Here is a 20,025-nt window from a genome sequence, read left to right as displayed (position 1 = left end):
AGATTGAAATAGCTAACATAGATACTCATTCACAATTAGCTGATCCTTTCACCAAGGCCCTTTCAGTTGTGGTTTTCCAGAAACACACTGAAGCTATAGGAGTTGTTCATAGCTTTGATTGCTGATTTCAGTGGGAGTTCTTTTGAAATTTTTTGATTGTATTGCTTATTCAGTTTCAGAACCATTGCTTTTGTAATAAAATTCATTTCAATGAATTCATCATGATGTTAAGTTCCTTGCTGCAATTCTGATTTCTTTCAAGTTAAAGCTTTAATTGTTTGAACTAGCAACTATTACTTTATAAACTTGCATGGTTGCTGATGTATGAAACATCTTTTGTTCATGTTCATGTACAGGAAACACATTCAGCAGATTTTGCAATGAAATCTGTGTTTTCCAAGGGTTCAATGATTCACAGAACCATTAAGAGGACTACTTACACAGGGCATTAAATCAGATCCATACAGAGCTCAAGTAAGATTCAGTTATATCTAGTTGGTGATTCATGTGACAATTTGTAATGATATTGTAGTTCTGGAAGTCAATTGTTCTGTTGATTAATTGTACTTCCTTAGCTCAGTATTATTGTATGTTGCTGACAGAATCTTGAAATAATCTCAGAGACTATACTATATCTCGTGCACACTTCAGATAGTTACTAAGCTTGATCTTGTTAATATTCTTGCTATCTAAACTTGTGAAGGTCCAAGTGGGAGAATGTAAATTAATAATGGACCTTATCCCAAGTTTATTACAGACATAGCAACTATTAATGCATTTACAAGAAGTAACTGGTATACGTATAGGACTCTAATCTTGATGTTTATCTATAATGATTCTGATAAGATAAAGCTATAGAAGATTATTCATGTTTATCACATAAACAGTTAAGATATGTATATAGAGAAGAGTTTGAGTTGTAACATGGTTGTTCTTATGGGCAGAAGGCTGTGGACTCAATCCTCTATAAAAGAGTAGGTCCCTGCACTCTCACGATTACACTAGTTTCCAGAATCTCGCCCCATAGAGAATACTAAATACTGAGTGAGCAGTGCAGAAGATCTTGCTTCTACATTTTTACATTTCATTGTTGAAGCTCCTGCTTCCAACATTCACAATGGCCTCAGGTTGGTAATATGATCATATGTAATGATCTTATGCAATTCTAATTGTATGTACGGTTGTATGTTCTCCATTAAATGTATCTATGTGTTATTTGTGTTCAACATGATGTTGCATTTATATCTGGTTTCAGCTTACATTTCTGTCAACGAATTTCAGTATTACCGTCCTTCGCCTGTTATGATCAAATTACATGAATGGCTTTCTTGGTGAAAGTCGATTTAATTTAATTAGTTGATAACGAATACTCAGTTGTTACAATACGTACCAATCTCATGTTATTACAATACCAATTCACTTACAGCTCAAGCTTGATCAGGAAAGTAAACATTATCATACAATTGCAATTGCTGTATTCCCAACCATAAACAAATTAACATGCAAATTCTCTGTCTCTGATTGAGGAGTGATATCAGAGAATTTGTTGGGAGCCCAGCATATTCCCGATACAGTCCTTGGTGTCTGTTTCCACGAAAAGAGTGGTATAATTAGAGGGGATTGGTTGTTCTCTTGGAAGTTGAGAGAAAAATTCAAACAAGGTAAGATATAGGAGTTCCCTTGTAATTAGTCGATGAGAGAGCTGACGGAAGCAATTGCAGATTTCTACCCCAGATGTTCTTCGTCTGATGCTAAGGAGCGGTAGTAAATCCTTGGGTCGTTTTCCATATTAACCGGCATTCCAAGTCAATTGAGTTACCATGCTGTTCTGTTCGATCTGTACAAATAGATTGGGTTGATTACCATGTATACTCATGGACACTCTACTCAGACAAACCCAATGAATGGGTGCGATTACCACGGAACACTTGAACCCAATGTCGAAAATTGTTCATGCCAATATCTCAGATCTAAACAAACTTCAAATTCAAACTTTTAAAAATGACTAACCCGCCGAAATTCCGGGATGGGATGACATAATTCTTCAGATTTCTGCACAATTGCTATCCAAAGATCTTACAGTTTCCTCAACGCCTTCATCATCTTCGACTACACACGAAGACCTCGTTTATATATTTGACCGACCACTTTCCTTCACTCTGAATGTGTTTTCTGCAGAAGAAACGAAAATGCTGGGTTGATCAATGAGATGAACATGCAAGAGACGCGGTGGGCTGGTGGCTTTTCCAATACATTTGGCTACTTTGTCGTATTGTGGCAATCCCCCTGATTTTTTACCTTAACGGCCACCTCTTTCACTCCTAACGACCGTCCATTTGGAAATTACTAAATGCCCCTATTTTGACTCATTGTGTGGCTCTGCTTACGCCACGTATGCCCTTGGCAGTGGCTGCGCAAATTCAGAGTACTCCACCTTATCATCCCCCTCAAATTAATGGTTGCGGACCAATCATCAGGTTGCACTACACAGTGACTATTTACAAAGCTACTTATTTCAATCTGTAGGGACTAGTGGCAGCGACTGCATTAGGGCCATGAGCTGATACACCTGTCTATCTTCCATTTTAGGCTTATCTAGAGGAATAGAAAGTAGATTCAAAGTGTAGTCGCCATAAATGTCGAGACTTTGTTGATTGATGTTACTGGTAGCATAACCATCGATTGCAGGCATACGACTTGAGCTTGTGGGCATGGAAGTTGATGATGGAAAACACTCCATTTGTGCAACAGAACTAACAGCAGGTGCAGTGAACTGTGTGACTGAGGCAGGGGCAGGTGCAAACTTTAACAAATCATTATACTCACAACTGTTGGATTGTTTCTTGCACTTGTCGGCTTGTCGCCATTGAAAGTTCTATTATTTAAGTGGTTGTAGCCATCATCAGAGTAGCATCGACTAGATTCATCATTCAATTAAGAAAAAACTCCATGTGGGGCGTGCCATTGTCACCATTTTGCCGCATAAAAGTACCACCACTTTCAGGAAGCTATTACAATTTTTCTGTGAAAATCCATTTGACTGATGTAGAAAACCACCATTTGGTTGTGTAAAATTTCCATTTTAAAGTGAGAAAGTAGCACTATTTTGTTGCCGAGATATTCCTCCAGTAAATTGTGAAAAACCAGGCTGCTGCAAGAATCCAGAATTCTGAGGGAAATAACCATTATGCATTTGTGATATTCCACCATAGGTTGCAGGTCCACGAGTGAATATAGAGGGAGTTGCAGGCTGTAACATGTAATTATTATATCCAGATGTTGGTGAATAAGAGCTACTGTTGATTACTGTATTAGTAGTAACTGAAAAGCATAGATCAGTAGAGTAAAGCATTACTCTGGATACACATTTGGAGCTGGAATCATAAAAGAGTATTCAGTCATTAAGACTTTGGGAATAAAAGGATTTTCATATGGTAATACTAATACCTTTTGTCCAATTAATTCAAGCCCCGGAGCGAAATTCTCCAACCGAGCACATCCATATCTCTCTCGTTGAAGATATTCCTGCAATGAATTAAGTGTCAAAACTCAGAACCATTTGGCAGTAACAACAAATTAATCATAACCATAACGGCAACTGTATCCTACCACTAAATGAAACGGAGTGCCCTTCACAAATGCAACTAGCTACCGTTTGGTTGTTACATTAAACTGCAATCCCACTTATAACAATAGTTTATGACCTTCTTAATTATAATAGGGAAAAATTAGAAGTAATTCTCCTAGCGAGGGTAGGTTTATCCATGGCCGGAAGACTAACCCTGATCCCGAAATTCCAAGAAACATGTGAAGAATCAACCTGTTTGGAGAATCAACTGGTGGATATGCAGGAGTGTCTTACTTAACACAATACACAGACAGCTTACGTCCCTAAAGTTCACTTCCTTCTTGGGGACCCCGACGGTGGAGAAGATTAAGGCTGATGAAATTGTCAGGATGCTCTCGGGGACTTGTTTAAGAATAAGAAAGAGAAATCTCATGTCGCGGATCTTTTACAAGACCAATTCGGATTGCTGAAGTTTCCCCTTCTTGCTTCTGCGGCTTACATAGGCGAATCCATGGAAGGTCATCTGGGAATGGCCCAGCCCACATGCATAATTTGACTCAACCAAGGAAGAGCATTGCTACATGGAAGAAAAGGTCGTAATGCCCAGTGCTGGAATCTGGAAGCCGGAAGGAGAAGTGTTATAAGCTTCCCTTAACAGGCTGGACAGGAATCCCTTGGTTGAAGAAACTTTTTTACGATATCTGGTCGAAAGACCGGCCAGCCCTTCCATGGCATCTCATTGATATATCGATCCTACTCAAAAATTAGGTCTGAACCTTTTTTTCTTTATTTTAAGTATTTTTTATTATTTTCAATCAATTATATTACTTTTTATATTATTATTATACACTTATATGCTATAAAAATATAATTAAAATTACAAAAATAAAAACCGCCGGCTCCCTAGCGTTAGGTCCCGTATTACCGCCCGACCATTGTTCAACATTATGTAACACATGATCACATAAAATTATAAGAGAAAAATCTAAGCACCCTTTTTATGCAAATACAATCTCCTATCCTTGAGTGTTTCAACTCCAGCCTTTTGCGTGTAAAATACTTAACCGATTATTGTGACAAGAATGTTATATACAGAACATTACTTGTACGTAAAGTTTGTAGTTTTGACAAAGCTAGCTAGACTTTTATGGATGAGGAGGCGGCCTCAATAAGGGCAGTGCCATAAATTTGGATGAACACCCCACCAGGACTCATGGTCTCATACCATACTTGCAAGTTGTGACCATGACTAAGAAGATAGAGTAGTTATTACTTTACAACTCGATTAGTTCACTAATGAAATTAACAAATCAAGTTTTTAAAAATCTTCAACCAATAGCAAATGTTGCATGCTCCTTGCATATAAGTGGTTGACTTGGTTAAAAAAATAGGATCCATCATGATGCACGTACATGACTAGTTCCGTACACGTACAGTTTTGGGTTAAGCAGCTAGCCAAGGAGGAACCATGCTGTTTTCCACAAAGTACAAAAGCCTAGATTCTACAAGCATTAGTATACAATATATTCATTCCCTCCTATAAATGCAATCCCATTCCACCCACATTCTCCATAATACCGGCTTCTCAGTTTCTTCAAGTCTCACAGTGAGCTCTGAAAAAGCCCTCTGAGAGAGAAAAACAGAGAGAGATATAGATTCAAATGTGGTGGTCAGAAGCTCATCACCTCCGTCCCATGAAGGAATCAGAAAGGTACGGACAGCTATAAGGCTGTTCTTAGTGTTGGTGGTGTTTGGAGGGTGTGTTTTGATCTATGTCATGATGCCCACAAACACATATAGGCAAATATGGCTGCCTCGAATCCGAGCTGAGGCCGGCTCAAGTACCTATTTTGGAGCACAAGGTACTCTAATCTAACCGAAACCTAAGCTTAATGTTTTCTGCATGCTTTAATTTCTTAGAAGAAGACTGAATTGTGTTATCTATATATGTTTGTTTTATGCAGGTTCAACTCTTCTGTTTTACACATTTCCCATTATGTTCATTGCTGTGATGGGTTGTGTGTATCTCCATCTGGGAAAGAAGATTAATGATTATAAAATGGAAAGGTGAAGATATTTAAACTCTCACACCTTGTTTCTATTTATTGGCTAGTAGTGACTAAAGACTTAACTATAACGTTTATTTTCTTCGATTAATTTCAGCAGTGATGGCAAAACGAACCGTATAGCTGTGTGGAAACAACCCATGCTGGTGAAAGGTCCCTTAGGCATTGTTTCTGGGATAGAGTTCACCTTCTTCATCATGTTCATTGCACTCCTAATTTGGTCTATCTCCACGTACTTGACCAACGGTTTTAAGATAATCACACCACAATCCCTGGCAAAGAGCCATGAAAAAGTGTAAGAGTCTATAACTGTAGTTGTCACGCCCCGAATTTTAAATACAATTAAAATCCGAAACATGAATTATACAACTTAATAGAATAAACGTCCTGAATTTTTTTCTCACAAACAACCACACTTCACACCTCTCAATATTACAATAAATCAAATCCTCAAGTTAATTATTACAACACACTCTCACCAAATCAAATTGTAAGGCTCAATGAGCTTAACTCACCTCACTATTACAAATGCTGTAAAACTATAACAAATACTCTAACCCGCTCGATCACCGCCCTGATTCTCCTGACCTGCAGGATTACCCGCTACACCGTTTGAATAGTGTACCGGGATTGCAACAATACAAACCCGGTAAGCTTTTTGCAAAGCTCGTATGAGTAAATGAAAGGATTGCACGATTTAAAGTAACCAAATCAACTCATGCATAAATTTAACTTAAGTATTTTCTTTGCATAATAATTGAAGTGTACAATGTCACTTCAAGCATCAATCAACTCACATCTCAACATGACTACTCAAAAACAAACAACTGTTTACTCAATATATACTCACAGGCTTATGATTTATTTATATAAATCATCCCATGCAGTATATTATACTTACAGGCTTATGATTAATTAGATTAATCACCCCATTCAGTATATCATACTTACAGGCTTATGATTAATTATATTAATCACCCCATTCAGTATGTCATGTCATACCCAAGGGCATATGATAACTCGTTTATCCCCCAAGCAGTATGATGGCAGACAGACTAGAGCTCTAACTGTATCGTAAAGTGTCACCTGGGCCAAGGTTCACCTTACGAATGACTGCTTTTCTCAATTCACTCGACTCCTCATTTAATTCATCTCAACGACTCAACTATCGCACTTTACTCAATTACCCATTATCATAGACAACACAACATCTAAGATAAATCACATATTCCAAGGGTAATGCTCAAAATATAACTCAGTAAATCACACCATCCAATATATATTCCACGTAAATATATATATACGTAGTCACCCACACAAGAGTGACCACTAATACCAACTATAGTTCACATGCAATAAAATCTAGAAATTCATTTTTATAGTTTAAATACATTTTACTTACCTATGGACCGTAGTCGATCAAGTCCATATAATTTAAAACAAATATTTATTTTCGTAAAACAATTTCCACAATTTCTCAATTAAATAAAATCACCGAATTTCGGTTCGTGAATGAACCATGTGCGATTTACTCACCTCGATATTCCCGCTGCGTCTTCAATTCAACACAATACACACCGAAATCGTTCAACCAAGGGAGACCGTCAATCACCTAATCACACATGACCTTAACTTAGCCAATAGCTCAAAAACATACTCAAACGACAATCCAACGGTCGGATCGAAATTAAATGATGATCCAACGGTCGGATCCTCACGGATCGCCTTTAGGATCACCCCCCAAAAATCATCACGAAGATCCAACGGTCAGATCTTCCTGAATCGTCCTTACTAACATCTTCACAAATTTATACAAAAATCCGACGGACGGATTCTCACGAATCGCCTCCCTAATCACCGTTTTGCATTTATACGAAGATCCAACGGTCGGATCTTCGCCCATGACCACACAAAGCCACTGGGACAGTCATAAGATCATCGTATCAAAACTACAAGTCCATCTGACGGTCCTAACTTCACATATCACAAATCTAACGATCGAAATCGATCGAAACTTAAAAATTCATAACTTCATCATACGATATCCAAAAATTATGAATTATATATGCAAACGATCGTATCGACACGTAGAACACAAAAATGGACAGAAACTGTCCTTGGGGTGTCCGGAGGTCGCCGGAAACCACCATCACAGTGGCGGCACAGCCACCCATCCGAAGTCAAAATTAGACAAAACTCCCAACATCAAAGTCCTTCAACTCAACTCCAATTTCACTTTTCATAACTACACCAAAGTCAGATTATAAGCCAAAAAGTAGAATTTTACCTCGCAAGTTTTGAAACCCGAAGAACCCTAGTTTCCCAATCTTCAAAATTCGATCACCCCGGATCAAATCGCTGCAAGCCTTCTTGGGGATAGCTTCTACTTCCTCTGGGCTAGAAAAGCCCTCAAAGAACTCGAGCTATAGTGGCCGGAGCTGGGAGAACCAAGGTGGCGAAGGAAGACGATTTCCAGCTCGGCTGTGCGGCTTCTCGGTCTTCTAGCGGCCACCACGATGGTTATCTCAAGTCGATGTCTTCTGGAAAGTTGTAGAAAACTTCACGGTGAGAAAAATTGCTTTTGGAATCAGGTCGATCGGAGGCCTGTAGAGGAAGATATGGCCAGACAAAGTAGAGCCCAGAAAAAGTGGGGAAGAGCGATTTCGTCTCCGACGAGGCTCTCTTCTCGACCTTGTAGAGCCTCATACAACTCGTATTTCACTTCGATTTCTTCTACAAACTCGTAAAGGGGGTCGAGACCAGAAAAACCCACTTTGTTTCACATCAATCGGTGGCCGGATGAGGAAGAACGAAGGTGACGAAGGGAGGGGGTCGCGGCTGGGCTCGGGAGAGAAATGGGGAGAAATTTCTGGAGTTCCAGAAATTCTGTCCTCATTTGCAATATTCGGATTTTTTTTCATATTTATAGAAAATCCCAATTTTCAAATATTCGTAACTTATTCATACGAACTCCGAATATTACGTTCCATATGTCCACGAACTCGTATCGACGCGCTCTACAACTTTCATGAAGGAAGTTTTCCCAATTTCCCAATGTATAAAAAGTCAACTCCTTTGACCCCCCTAAAACGTTCAGTTTTCAAAATAAAATCGCTCGAACTAATTCCACACTCCTCTAAGCTTCGTACTCGTGTCCACGACCACGAAATCATTTCCAAAACGTCATCGGAAATTAACTTGAATTTTTCGGGTATTACAATCCACCCTCCTTAAAGAAATTTCGTCCCGAAATTTAAGCGCAAGTTAATTGCTCTCGATTACGGTTAACCTAACCATCGAATCTCCATCCTTTCCAAAGCTGTAGTAATCTACAAAGCCACAGCCCTTTGTATAAAAATACATTCCTAAGGCCACAAATTCTTTCATCACAAAAGTAAACTCACACAAAATCACCACATGGATCCTCACATAGATCTTCACATAGATCATCTCATAGATCATCACATAGATCTTCACATAGATCATCATCCTGTACTGGCATACAAGCACAGTAAACATTCTCACAAAGCGTTTCGCTACTCAATTAGCATCACGGTAAATCTCTATAGTAAAACTTAAGCATGCACTATTCTACACAACAATAGAGATGCATCACTCAAAACAAATCATCCCCAAAAGCATGCCAATAAAATCTGACACCCAGTGATGATGACTTGGGCTTGCTCAATCCTTGGGCTAAGCATTAGGGCTGGCCAATTGGGCCGAAGAAACCGAACCATCCACATTTCGAACCGGCCCGAACCAATTTGGGTTTAACATTTGGGCCTACCATTTGGGCCGAACAATTGGGCTTAACATTTGGGCCTACCATTCGGGCCGAACAATTGGGCTTACTATTTGTGCCTACCAATCGGCCGAACAATTGGGCTTACTATTTGGGCCTACAAATCGGCCGAACCAAACGCATTTTGAATAGGCCCAACCAAATTTGGGCTTACTATTCGGGCCTACTATTCGGCCCACAACTTTTTAGCTCGGCTATGGTATGAAATTGTACATACCGTATATACGTATACATACCGTACAGACCGTATATACGTATGCATACCATACAACTGTATATACTTATGCATACCGTACAGACCGTATATACGTATGTATACCGTACATACCGTATATACGTCCGTATATCAAGCATATACGAGATCCAAAAATATTTGTAAGAGGTAAGGTTCGAACTCCCGACCTCGAACACGAAGGTTTTGCTCCCAACCACTGAAGCAAGAGCTGCCTTCATTAATATATGCTCACGTGTTATATTTATTATGTCATAAGCGAACATAATAAAAATAAACGAGAGGCAAGGTTCGAACCTCTGACCTCTTGTACAAGAGCCTTGCTCTTCAACCACTAGAGCACCAGCTGCTCTCGTTACTATCCATGCAACTTCTTTCATTTATTCTATCATAAGCGATAGAATAACAACAAACTGTCGGTACACTCCACGTGCCACGACACGTCTCTTCCGTGATTTACGGAAAGCAAATCACTTTCTGCTAAAGCTGTCTGCCACAGCGTCTCGAGGTTCGGCCTGTCCCCTTACACGCTCAACACGCGCCAACAGCTTTTCCGGGTTTCGGGGCGACTTTAATCCAACGCGTGGATTCAAATTCTGAGATCGTTCATCCAACGGTGGAGATCTGCTCACCTTGTTCTATAAATAGGTGCATTCTGGAGACGCGACTGTTCACTCCAAAGGAAAAGAAATTTTCTTCCGAGCTCAAGCCTTTCTCTCTCAACTCTTCAGCCTTTCTCTTCTCAAATCCCCAGTTTTTCACTCTCAGATCTTCAATCACCAGTTCAACAACTCCAATCCTTCTAGCAAAATCTCCCTCAAACACTAAACCATGTATTCCTCGATTTTCACATCCTCTCACTCCATGACCCAAGAGCCACGAACTCTGCAACTAATGGAGCTCCAAACCCCGCAACAAATGGAACCACAACAACAGCAACCAACAGAGGAGGGAGGAAACACCCAAGCAGCTGGAAGTAGTGCCAACATGGATTTCTGGCGAAGCCGTACCAGGTGGATTCCTACTCCAGAACAAATAAGAATCCTCAAGGATCTTTACTACGTCAAGGGATTTAAGTGCCCAACTTCAGAGCACATTCACGAGATCTGCCTCCAGCTGAACCAGTATGGACATGTTGAGGGTAAGAACATTTACTTTTGGTTCCAGAACGTCAGGGCTCGAGAGAAGCAGATGAATAGGTGTAATCAGGCTGCTCCAGTGCCCATGGGAACTAGTTCTCTTGGTACTGGTAGATCCATTGATCTCAATTTTGGGTCCACTGGTGCTGGTGGATCCATCGACATCAATTTTGGGCCAGCTGGTGGATCCATTGACATCAATTTTGGGTCCACTAGTTCTACTGATGATGGTAGATCCATTGATCTCAACTTTGGTTCCACCTATTCTACTGGTAATGAAGGATTTCTTGATTTAAATTTTGTTTCATATTCTTCCTCACACTTCAACACTAATACCAGTACAACTCTTTTGGCACAACAGGAGGACAAACATCCCTGCAACAACGAGGAGGAGATCACCAGGAGGTTCAAACTCTTCCTCTGTTCCCCGTGCACGGCGAGGACGTCTTTGGTAACCTGAAGGCTACTTCCGAGGAAGGTAGCGCTTTTGGTTACTATTCTGGTGGCTCAGGCGGTTACCACAGTGGCTCAAACGTTTCTCTTGAGCTCAGCCTCAACCCATCCGGAGCTGCTGACTAGGCTTAGTATAGCATAGTCCTCGTTTCCCTTTTTGTAATATAAAATCAATAAGATTGTGTGCATGTTTTCTTTTTCTTTTTGTTTAACCACAACAACACCAAGGATCGAACCTTGGTCACTTAATACTCTTTTCAAAACCATCGAGACTCTGCTGCACACATCTTTCAAAATGATTTATCACAAACAATCAATTAAGTTGCACAGAGGTCTAGCTAGCATCCTCTGAGTCAAACCAAACACAAACAATTTCGTCGCTAGAATTCAGGGATTAATAAAGCTAAACACTTCCCATTCAGAAACACCTATAGAGCACCAAACTTAACACCTCTTACGCTCGTGATCTTTAGAACTAGAACACTAACATATCCTTCACTGGGCAGGAAAGTACATGTCTCAAAAGAATGCTACAAATTCGCTCCAAGTCATTATCGATAATTCATATCCTTAGTACCAAATCTAATCATGGTCATGTTTCACCTTAAAGAAGGAACATAGCCACATTCTTCTTCTTTCTCAATACAGTACCCTCATGGAAAAATACTAGCTCTAATGAATCTCTACTCAAGTAAACTCTCACCTTGAACTTTCAACTCCTTAAGTTCAGTTTCATCCAATAAGGCGACATTAATATAGGTATCTAACCTGGTATCACCTCGATAACAAACTCCACCACCCTCCTTATAGATAACCTAAGTATCTCCAAATTACCTCACTACACTCAAAAATTTATATCAATCTCTTCCCAAACCACAGAGTCAAGAATCCTGTTCAATGGCTAACACCTTAACCAAGGTGAGTTCTATCAAATGGTTACATCACACAACTACCACTAAAGCACTACAAGCACTGCCATAAAAACTGTTATAAAATAAACACTACTGGCACCACCACAAGGCTGCCATATGCACAAGTCTGCTATAGACATCAGGGAAAAAACCCATACTTTTACTCATAACTTTTCCTTCTAAAAGTTCATCACGTAGTGTATATAAAATCACCACACAACCTTCTTAGTCTACACTAAGAATTCAATCTCACACAAGGTCAGCATAATTGCCTCAGAGTCACTTTAATCACGTATCACATGTCAATTACCAAAACTCCACTAAGACGTCTCTTTATAAAACAAGATATCTAATCCTTGATACGTACACCTCATCTAAACATCTGTACGTCCAACTTAAGAAGACAAAATTTATAACAATTCATACTCGTATCCACACTAGGTACGTGCATAGGTCCACACCATGTCCTCAACCAAACACTTCAACAATCAAAAGAACCTCACTTCCATAAAACAATCCTCGTTGACTTAACAGAGTTGAATCAAGAGGTTCCTATTCCTCAAGGATTGTAACTTGCGGCCACTGAACTTATTCCCATACGAACCTACAAGACAACTGTAAGGTTCTAAGTACAACCCCTTCGAATATCCATCACCTAAGGAGTATAGTATGCTTGGCTAATACTTGTATGACACTTAAAACACAGTATAAGTCAAATACAAATTCATATTAACCAAGTCAATACTATAGGGAAGGTATTCACGTTCCTAAAACGACCTAGCGGCCTAAACAACTCCCAACACTCACGCATACCCAATGACTTAGCCAATACCGAAGAGCACACGATGGGGATCCGCTGCAGCCGGGCCATCACTCGGAAGGTATTGACACATCACCAAATATGCACCTTACGCTCTGATACCAAACTGTCACGCCCCGAATTTTAAATACAATTAAAATCCGAAACATGAATTATACAACTTAATAGAATAAACGTCCTGAATTTTTTTCTCACAAACAACCACACTTCACACCTCTCAATATTACAATAAATCAAATCCTCAAGTTAATTATTACAACACACTCTCACCAAATCAAATTGTAAGGCTCAATGAGCTTAACTCACCTCACTATTACAAATGCTGTAAAACTATAACAAATACTCTAACCCGCTCGATCACCGCCCTGATTCTCCTGACCTGCAGGATTACCCGCTACACCGTTTGAATAGTGTACCGGGATTGCAACAATACAAACCCGGTAAGCTTTTTGCAAAGCTCGTATGAGTAAATGAAAGGATTGCACGATTTAAAGTAACCAAATCAACTCATGCATAAATTTAACTTAAGTATTTTCTTTGCATAATAATTGAAGTGTACAATGTCACTTCAAGCATCAATCAACTCACATCTCAACATGACTACTCAAAAACAAACAACTGTTTACTCAATATATACTCACAGGCTTATGATTTATTTATATAAATCATCCCATGCAGTATATTATACTTACAGGCTTATGATTAATTAGATTAATCACCCCATTCAGTATATCATACTTACAGGCTTATGATTAATTATATTAATCACCCCATTCAGTATGTCATGTCATACCCAAGGGCATATGATAACTCGTTTATCCCCCAAGCAGTATGATGGCAGACAGACTAGAGCTCTAACTGTATCGTAAAGTGTCACCTGGGCCAAGGTTCACCTTACGAATGACTGCTTTTCTCAATTCACTCGACTCCTCATTTAATTCATCTCAACGACTCAACTATCGCACTTTACTCAATTACCCATTATCATAGACAACACAACATCTAAGATAAATCACATATTCCAAGGGTAATGCTCAAAATATAACTCAGTAAATCACACCATCCAATATATATTCCACGTAAATATATATATACGTAGTCACCCACACAAGAGTGACCACTAATACCAACTATAGTTCACATGCAATAAAATCTAGAAATTCATTTTTATAGTTTAAATACATTTTACTTACCTATGGACCGTAGTCGATCAAGTCCATATAATTTAAAACAAATATTTATTTTCGTAAAACAATTTCCACAATTTCTCAATTAAATAAAATCACCGAATTTCGGTTCGTGAATGAACCATGTGCGATTTACTCACCTCGATATTCCCGCTGCGTCTTCAATTCAACACAATACACACCGAAATCGTTCAACCAAGGGAGACCGTCAATCACCTAATCACACATGACCTTAACTTAGCCAATAGCTCAAAAACATACTCAAACGACAATCCAACGGTCGGATCGAAATTAAATGATGATCCAACGGTCGGATCCTCACGGATCGCCTTTAGGATCACCCCCCAAAAATCATCACGAAGATCCAACGGTCAGATCTTCCTGAATCGTCCTTACTAACATCTTCACAAATTTATACAAAAATCCGACGGACGGATTCTCACGAATCGCCTCCCTAATCACCGTTTTGCATTTATACGAAGATCCAACGGTCGGATCTTCGCCCATGACCACACAAAGCCACTGGGACAGTCATAAGATCATCGTATCAAAACTACAAGTCCATCTGACGGTCCTAACTTCACATATCACAAATCTAACGATCGAAATCGATCGAAACTTAAAAATTCATAACTTCATCATACGATATCCAAAAATTATGAATTATATATGCAAACGATCGTATCGACACGTAGAACACAAAAATGGACAGAAACTGTCCTTGGGGTGTCCGGAGGTCGCCGGAAACCACCATCACAGTGGCGGCACAGCCACCCATCCGAAGTCAAAATTAGACAAAACTCCCAACATCAAAGTCCTTCAACTCAACTCCAATTTCACTTTTCATAACTACACCAAAGTCAGATTATAAGCCAAAAAGTAGAATTTTACCTCGCAAGTTTTGAAACCCGAAGAACCCTAGTTTCCCAATCTTCAAAATTCGATCACCCCGGATCAAATCGCTGCAAGCCTTCTTGGGGATAGCTTCTACTTCCTTTGGGCTAGAAAAGCCCTCAAAGAACTCGAGCTATAGTGGCCGGAGCTGGGAGAACCAAGGTGGCGAAGGAAGACGATTTCCAGCTCGGCTGTGCGGCTTCTCGGTCTTCTAGCGGCCACCACGATGGTTATCTCAAGTCGATGTCTTCTGGAAAGTTGTAGAAAACTTCACGGTGAGAAAAATTGCTTTTGGAATCAGGTCGATCGGAAGCCTGTAGAGGAAGATATGGCCAGACAAAGTAGAGCCCAGAAAAAGTGGGGAAGAGCGATTTCGTCTCCGACGAGGCTCTCTTCTCGACCTTGTAGAGCCTCATACAACTCGTATTTCACTTCGATTTCTTCTACAAACTCGTAAAGGGGGTCGAGACCAGAAAAACCCACTTTGTTTCACATCAATCGGTGGCCGGATGAGGAAGAACGAAGGTGACGAAGGGAGGGGGTCGCGGCTGGGCTCGGGAGAGAAATGGGGAGAAATTTCTGGAGTTCCAGAAATTCTGTCCTCATTTGCAATATTCGGATTTTTTTTCATATTTATAGAAAATCCCAATTTTCAAATATTCGTAACTTATTCATACGAACTCCGAATATTACGTTCCATATGTCCACGAACTCGTATCGACGCGCTCTACAACTTTCATGAAGGAAGTTTTCCCAATTTCCCAATGTATAAAAAGTCAACTCCTTTGACCCCCCTAAAACGTTCAGTTTTCAAAATAAAATCGCTCGAACTAATTCCACACTCCTCTAAGCTTCGTACTCGTGTCCACGACCACGAAATCATTTCCAAAACGTCATCGGAAATTAACTTGAATTTTTCGGGTATTACAGTAGTATTGCTCCCGTAAAGGGTTTGGATCTTCTGTCGTGTTTTACTTCTGATATTATTATTGTGTTTATGTCTAAAATTAAGTGGTTCTTGTTTTATATTAAAATATCCAAAATACATGTATAATTTTGAATTTTAAAATAACAACGCTTTATAAATACGAAATCGGCACAAAAAAATTGATAATGAATACGCTTTAAACGACTCATGATAAAAGTTGAGATTGACAACTTATGTTTCAAAATTTCATGTTTCGGGTTCGGTTGTTGGCAGATGGGAAGCTAAATTGGAGAGTGCATCATTGAGGCTAGGGGTTGTGGGTAACATATGCCTTGCACTTCTCTTCTTTCCGGTAGCTCGTGGCTCCTCGATCTTGCCTCTGTTTGGCCTCACCTCCGAGGCTAGCATCAAGTACCATATCTGGGTAGGAAACGTACTAATGGTGCTCTTTACAGCTCATGGAACTTGTTACATCATATATTGGGCTGTCACAGATCAAATTTCCCAGGTAACTGATAATTCAATTCACTAATTTGAATGTACCAATAGAAGAACTCATTTTTTATACTCGACCGTTATTTTTGAGTTTTATAATTAAATTAGATTCATGACTTTAATATCATTTAACAGTATCTCTTAATTAATAACACGTTATAATATCAGTTCTATTTTTCCTTTATAAAGAATACGTATTCTCTCAAATTTGCTTTTTCCATTTGTCACGAAACTGTATTGTTGTTACAATTATCAAAATTGTTCTGGCATAAAAGAAAAAGACATATATCGTTCGTTATGTAAAGAGAAAACTTATAAAGGACAAATGCACCAGAAGAGGGAAAGATACGAAAGGGGGAAAGCTATCATGAACTAGTTCATGATATCAAAGTGTCAAACATGATTTCTGCACGATTGCATCATATAGTGGTAGTATCCCCACTATTCAACTTGACAAATGGTTGACTTCCCATTCCACTGTCTCATTAGTGGAGTTTTTTGGAATCACAATATCACAGATAAATTTAATAGTTCACTAGTTATTTTTAAAACATAAAATCATGCGTAGCCAATAATTTAAAGTCATTTTGGCTAGTTACTTTAAAAATACGTCCGTATCAATGCTCTCTATTTTAGCTAATTTTGAGTTTATATTGTTTTTTTAAATGAAGATTAAATAGTTTAAATGTATTTATAAATTACATAAAATAACCCAAAATGAATGTTTTAAATTATAGAGAGTCTATTCTCGATCTTTATATTTAGGAGCGAGATAGTTAAAAGTTATAATGGAGAGCCACTTAGGAGTTTGGTGCAGCTGCTTAAATATATAAAAAGCTGCTTAAATATATAAAAAGTTAAACACGCTCTTCAAAATAGCTAAGGAGCCAAAATAGAGAGTCTGCTAAAGATGCTCTTATACTAGATAATTTACAACTCACCATATCCATTTGATTTATATGTCTTTTGCTTATGAAATATGAGTTTTTCTGTAATATGAGATATTATTGTAAGATCTATATGGAATGTGAGAGGATCGATCACTTTGAATGTATGTCACTGATAATCTTGCATTAGAGAAGCCGATTGTTATATATGATTTTGCTGAATTATCAATGAATTGCCCTTCAAATAAATAAATAAAACATCATTTTGTTCGGAGAGATATGAATCGGATTGTAACTAGATAGTGATACATGCCCTTCAGCTTTCTTGAACTACAAATATACCTGGCAGGATCCATATTGTCGTGAGTGACATGTGTACCCTGCATTTTTGGACTGAGCCAGACATTACAAAGATTAATAGTTGACATTGTATTTGGCATAGATCTGAAAATATTTACTTTAGAAAATAAATTAAAAATCATAAAAAAAAAAGTAGTGAAATAAATAAAAACATTTACTAAATTATTTTTGATATTTCGCCCATGTTAAAGTACTTGCTACATTTTTGTTTCAATACAGATGATAAAATGGGAGAAAACTGGCATATCAAACATAGCGGGAGAGCTAGCTTTGCTCTCTGGACTTGCCCTGTGGGTGGCTACAATCCCTCGCATTAGGCGCAAAATGTTTGAGCTCTTCTTCTACACACACTACCTTTACATCCCGTTCATGGTCTTATTCATCTTTCATGTCGGTGTCGGCTATGCTGGCATTATGCTCCCTGGCTTCTTCCTCTTCATGGTTGATCGTTACCTACGATTCTTGCAATCCGAGAGAAGAGCACGTTTAGTCTCTGCCCGAATCTTGCCGGGTGGATCTCTAGAACTCAACTTTGCCAAAAGTCCGGGTACGTACGTACTTGTTAACATCTTCTAGTTATGTTCTTATGTTCTCTGGTCAGACAGTGGCAAACCATTCAGCAAGTAAACTCTTGTATGAATGTGCGGTATAGTTCTAAACTATCTGACAAGAGAAAATGATTATTGAGAGATTATGTTTATTAACTTAGAAGTAATTATGGTTCATTATGAGTAACTGATTTTGTTTCTTGTGTTTTATATTGGTAGGTTTGAAATACAATCCAACAAGCGTCATGTTCATAAATGTGCCTAGTATTTCCAGGCTGCAATGGCATCCTTACACTGTTACTTCAAACAGTAACTTGGAGCCAGAGAAGATCAGTGTCGTCATTAAAGGTGAAGGAAGTTGGACCAGGAAGCTTTACCAAGTCCTTTCGTCGCCTTCTACAAGTGCTCGGATTGAGGCTGCTGTTGAAGGACCTTATGGACCTGATGCAACTCATTTTCTGAGGTTAGTGAGATACGAACACATGCATAAAGTTTGAATTATTTCATCAAGTCTGCAACTTGATTAACGAAATGAGTTACATCTCAGTTTGTATACTCAATTCATGTTGTGAGATGGTCGCATTTGATCTACGCAATTCGTAACAGCAAGCGTTAACGAATAATGAGTGATATCTTTTTGCAGGCATGACAATCTTGTGTTGGTGAGTGGAGGCAGTGGCATTACCCCTTTCATATCCATAATTCGCGAGCTTATTTTTATGTCCACGGCCTTCCAATCCAAGCTTCCGGAAGTGACCTTAATCTGTGCATTTAAACACTCTTCGGACCTCACAATGCTAGACCTGATTCTACCAATGTCTACCACCACACCATATGACATTTCCAATCTCCAGATACAAATTGAGGCATATGTAACAAGAGACACACAGCCAAAAGATAACTCAATGAACCTCAGAAACATATGGTTCAAACCCCTTGCAACTGATGAACCCGTTTCAGCCATTTTGGGACCAAACCACTGGCTCTGGCTTGGCCTGATCATAGCATCTTCCTTCATGATGTTCCTCATCTTGATTGGGATCGTCACCAGATATTACATTTTTCCGATCGATCACAACTCCAATAAGATTTTTTCGTCTCCTTTGAGGGCTCTGTTTAATATGTTGGCTATATGTATCTCCATAGCGGCAACAGCTAGTGCAGCAATGTTGTGGAACAAGGGAAGTAATGCCAAGGAGTTAAAGCAGGTTCAGCACATAGAAGCCTCACCACCAAGGGGTTCAGAGGTTTGTAATGCAGAAAGAGAGTTAGAAAGCCTTCCTCAACAGTCCCTTGTCCAAGCCACCAATGTGCACTATGGTCAAAGGCCTGACCTCAAGAGTAAGTCATTTGATAACACTACTCTGTTGGAGCCAAAATTTGATTCAACTGTCGAGATAAAACTGTGATTTAATAACCTGTGATTTCTGATAAGCAAGACTTGTTAGCTGTAAAAAAATATGCATTTGTCATCGTTTATTGGTTGTTTCCGAGCTAAAAACCTTGTTTGATTTTGTTGCAGGGATTCTATTTGAGTGCAAAGGATCAAGTGTTGGGGTTCTTGCTAGTGGACCGAAGAAGATGAAGCATGAGGTTGCAACCATTTGTTCATCTGGTTTGGCAGAAAATATGCATTTTGAGTCTATCAGCTTTAGCTGGTAAATTGACTCGTCTTTTTCTTGCACATGTTCGTCTTTTCTTCTCGTTTACGGATGTACTTCCATGACTGTAA

At 39.1% G+C, this 20,025-nt stretch overlaps 1 protein-coding gene and 2 long non-coding RNA genes across 3 annotated transcripts; 1 reads left to right on the top strand and 2 right to left on the bottom strand.

Annotated features, from left to right (window-relative positions):
• The first annotated feature begins 1,117 nt into the window (after positions 1-1,117).
• Positions 1,118-19,955, top strand: LOC133716722 (ferric reduction oxidase 2-like). The gene is made up of 10 exons (XM_062143393.1): positions 1,118-1,127; positions 2,689-2,796; positions 5,212-5,430; positions 5,533-5,635; positions 5,732-5,929; positions 16,277-16,511; positions 17,965-18,292; positions 18,513-18,756; positions 18,937-19,634; positions 19,816-19,955. Exons 1-10 carry the CDS (start codon positions 1,118-1,120, stop codon positions 19,953-19,955), a joined length of 2,283 nt encoding a protein of 760 aa, XP_061999377.1.
• Positions 6,009-8,507, bottom strand: LOC133715396 (uncharacterized). The gene is made up of 3 exons (XR_009849070.1): positions 7,922-8,507; positions 7,171-7,246; positions 6,009-6,237 (listed from the first exon to the last, which is right to left on the bottom strand). It is a non-coding gene; the product is annotated as an uncharacterized LOC133715396 (long non-coding RNA).
• LOC133715397 (uncharacterized) lies at positions 13,160-14,394 on the bottom strand. The gene is made up of 2 exons (XR_009849071.1): positions 14,322-14,394; positions 13,160-13,388 (listed from the first exon to the last, which is right to left on the bottom strand). It is a non-coding gene; the product is annotated as an uncharacterized LOC133715397 (long non-coding RNA).
• Positions 19,956-20,025: the final 70 nt, after the last annotated feature.

The sequence above is a fragment of the Rosa rugosa genome, chromosome 6 (assembly GCF_958449725.1).
Source record: "Rosa rugosa chromosome 6, drRosRugo1.1, whole genome shotgun sequence".
NCBI classification, from domain to species: Eukaryota; Viridiplantae; Streptophyta; class Magnoliopsida; order Rosales; family Rosaceae; genus Rosa; species Rosa rugosa.
The sequence above is the reverse complement of the archived record's forward strand: the minus strand, read 5'-3'. Positions and strand labels throughout refer to the sequence as shown.

Excerpts from the sequence above, each read along its gene's own strand:
- LOC133716722 (XM_062143393.1), top strand. Across the intron at positions 5,930-16,276 it reads GCAAAGAGCCATGAAAAAGT|ATGGGAAGCTAAATTGGAGA; the intron begins GTAAGAGTCTAT and ends GGTTGTTGGCAG. Across the intron at positions 18,757-18,936 it reads GATGCAACTCATTTTCTGAG|GCATGACAATCTTGTGTTGG; the intron begins GTTAGTGAGATA and ends ATCTTTTTGCAG.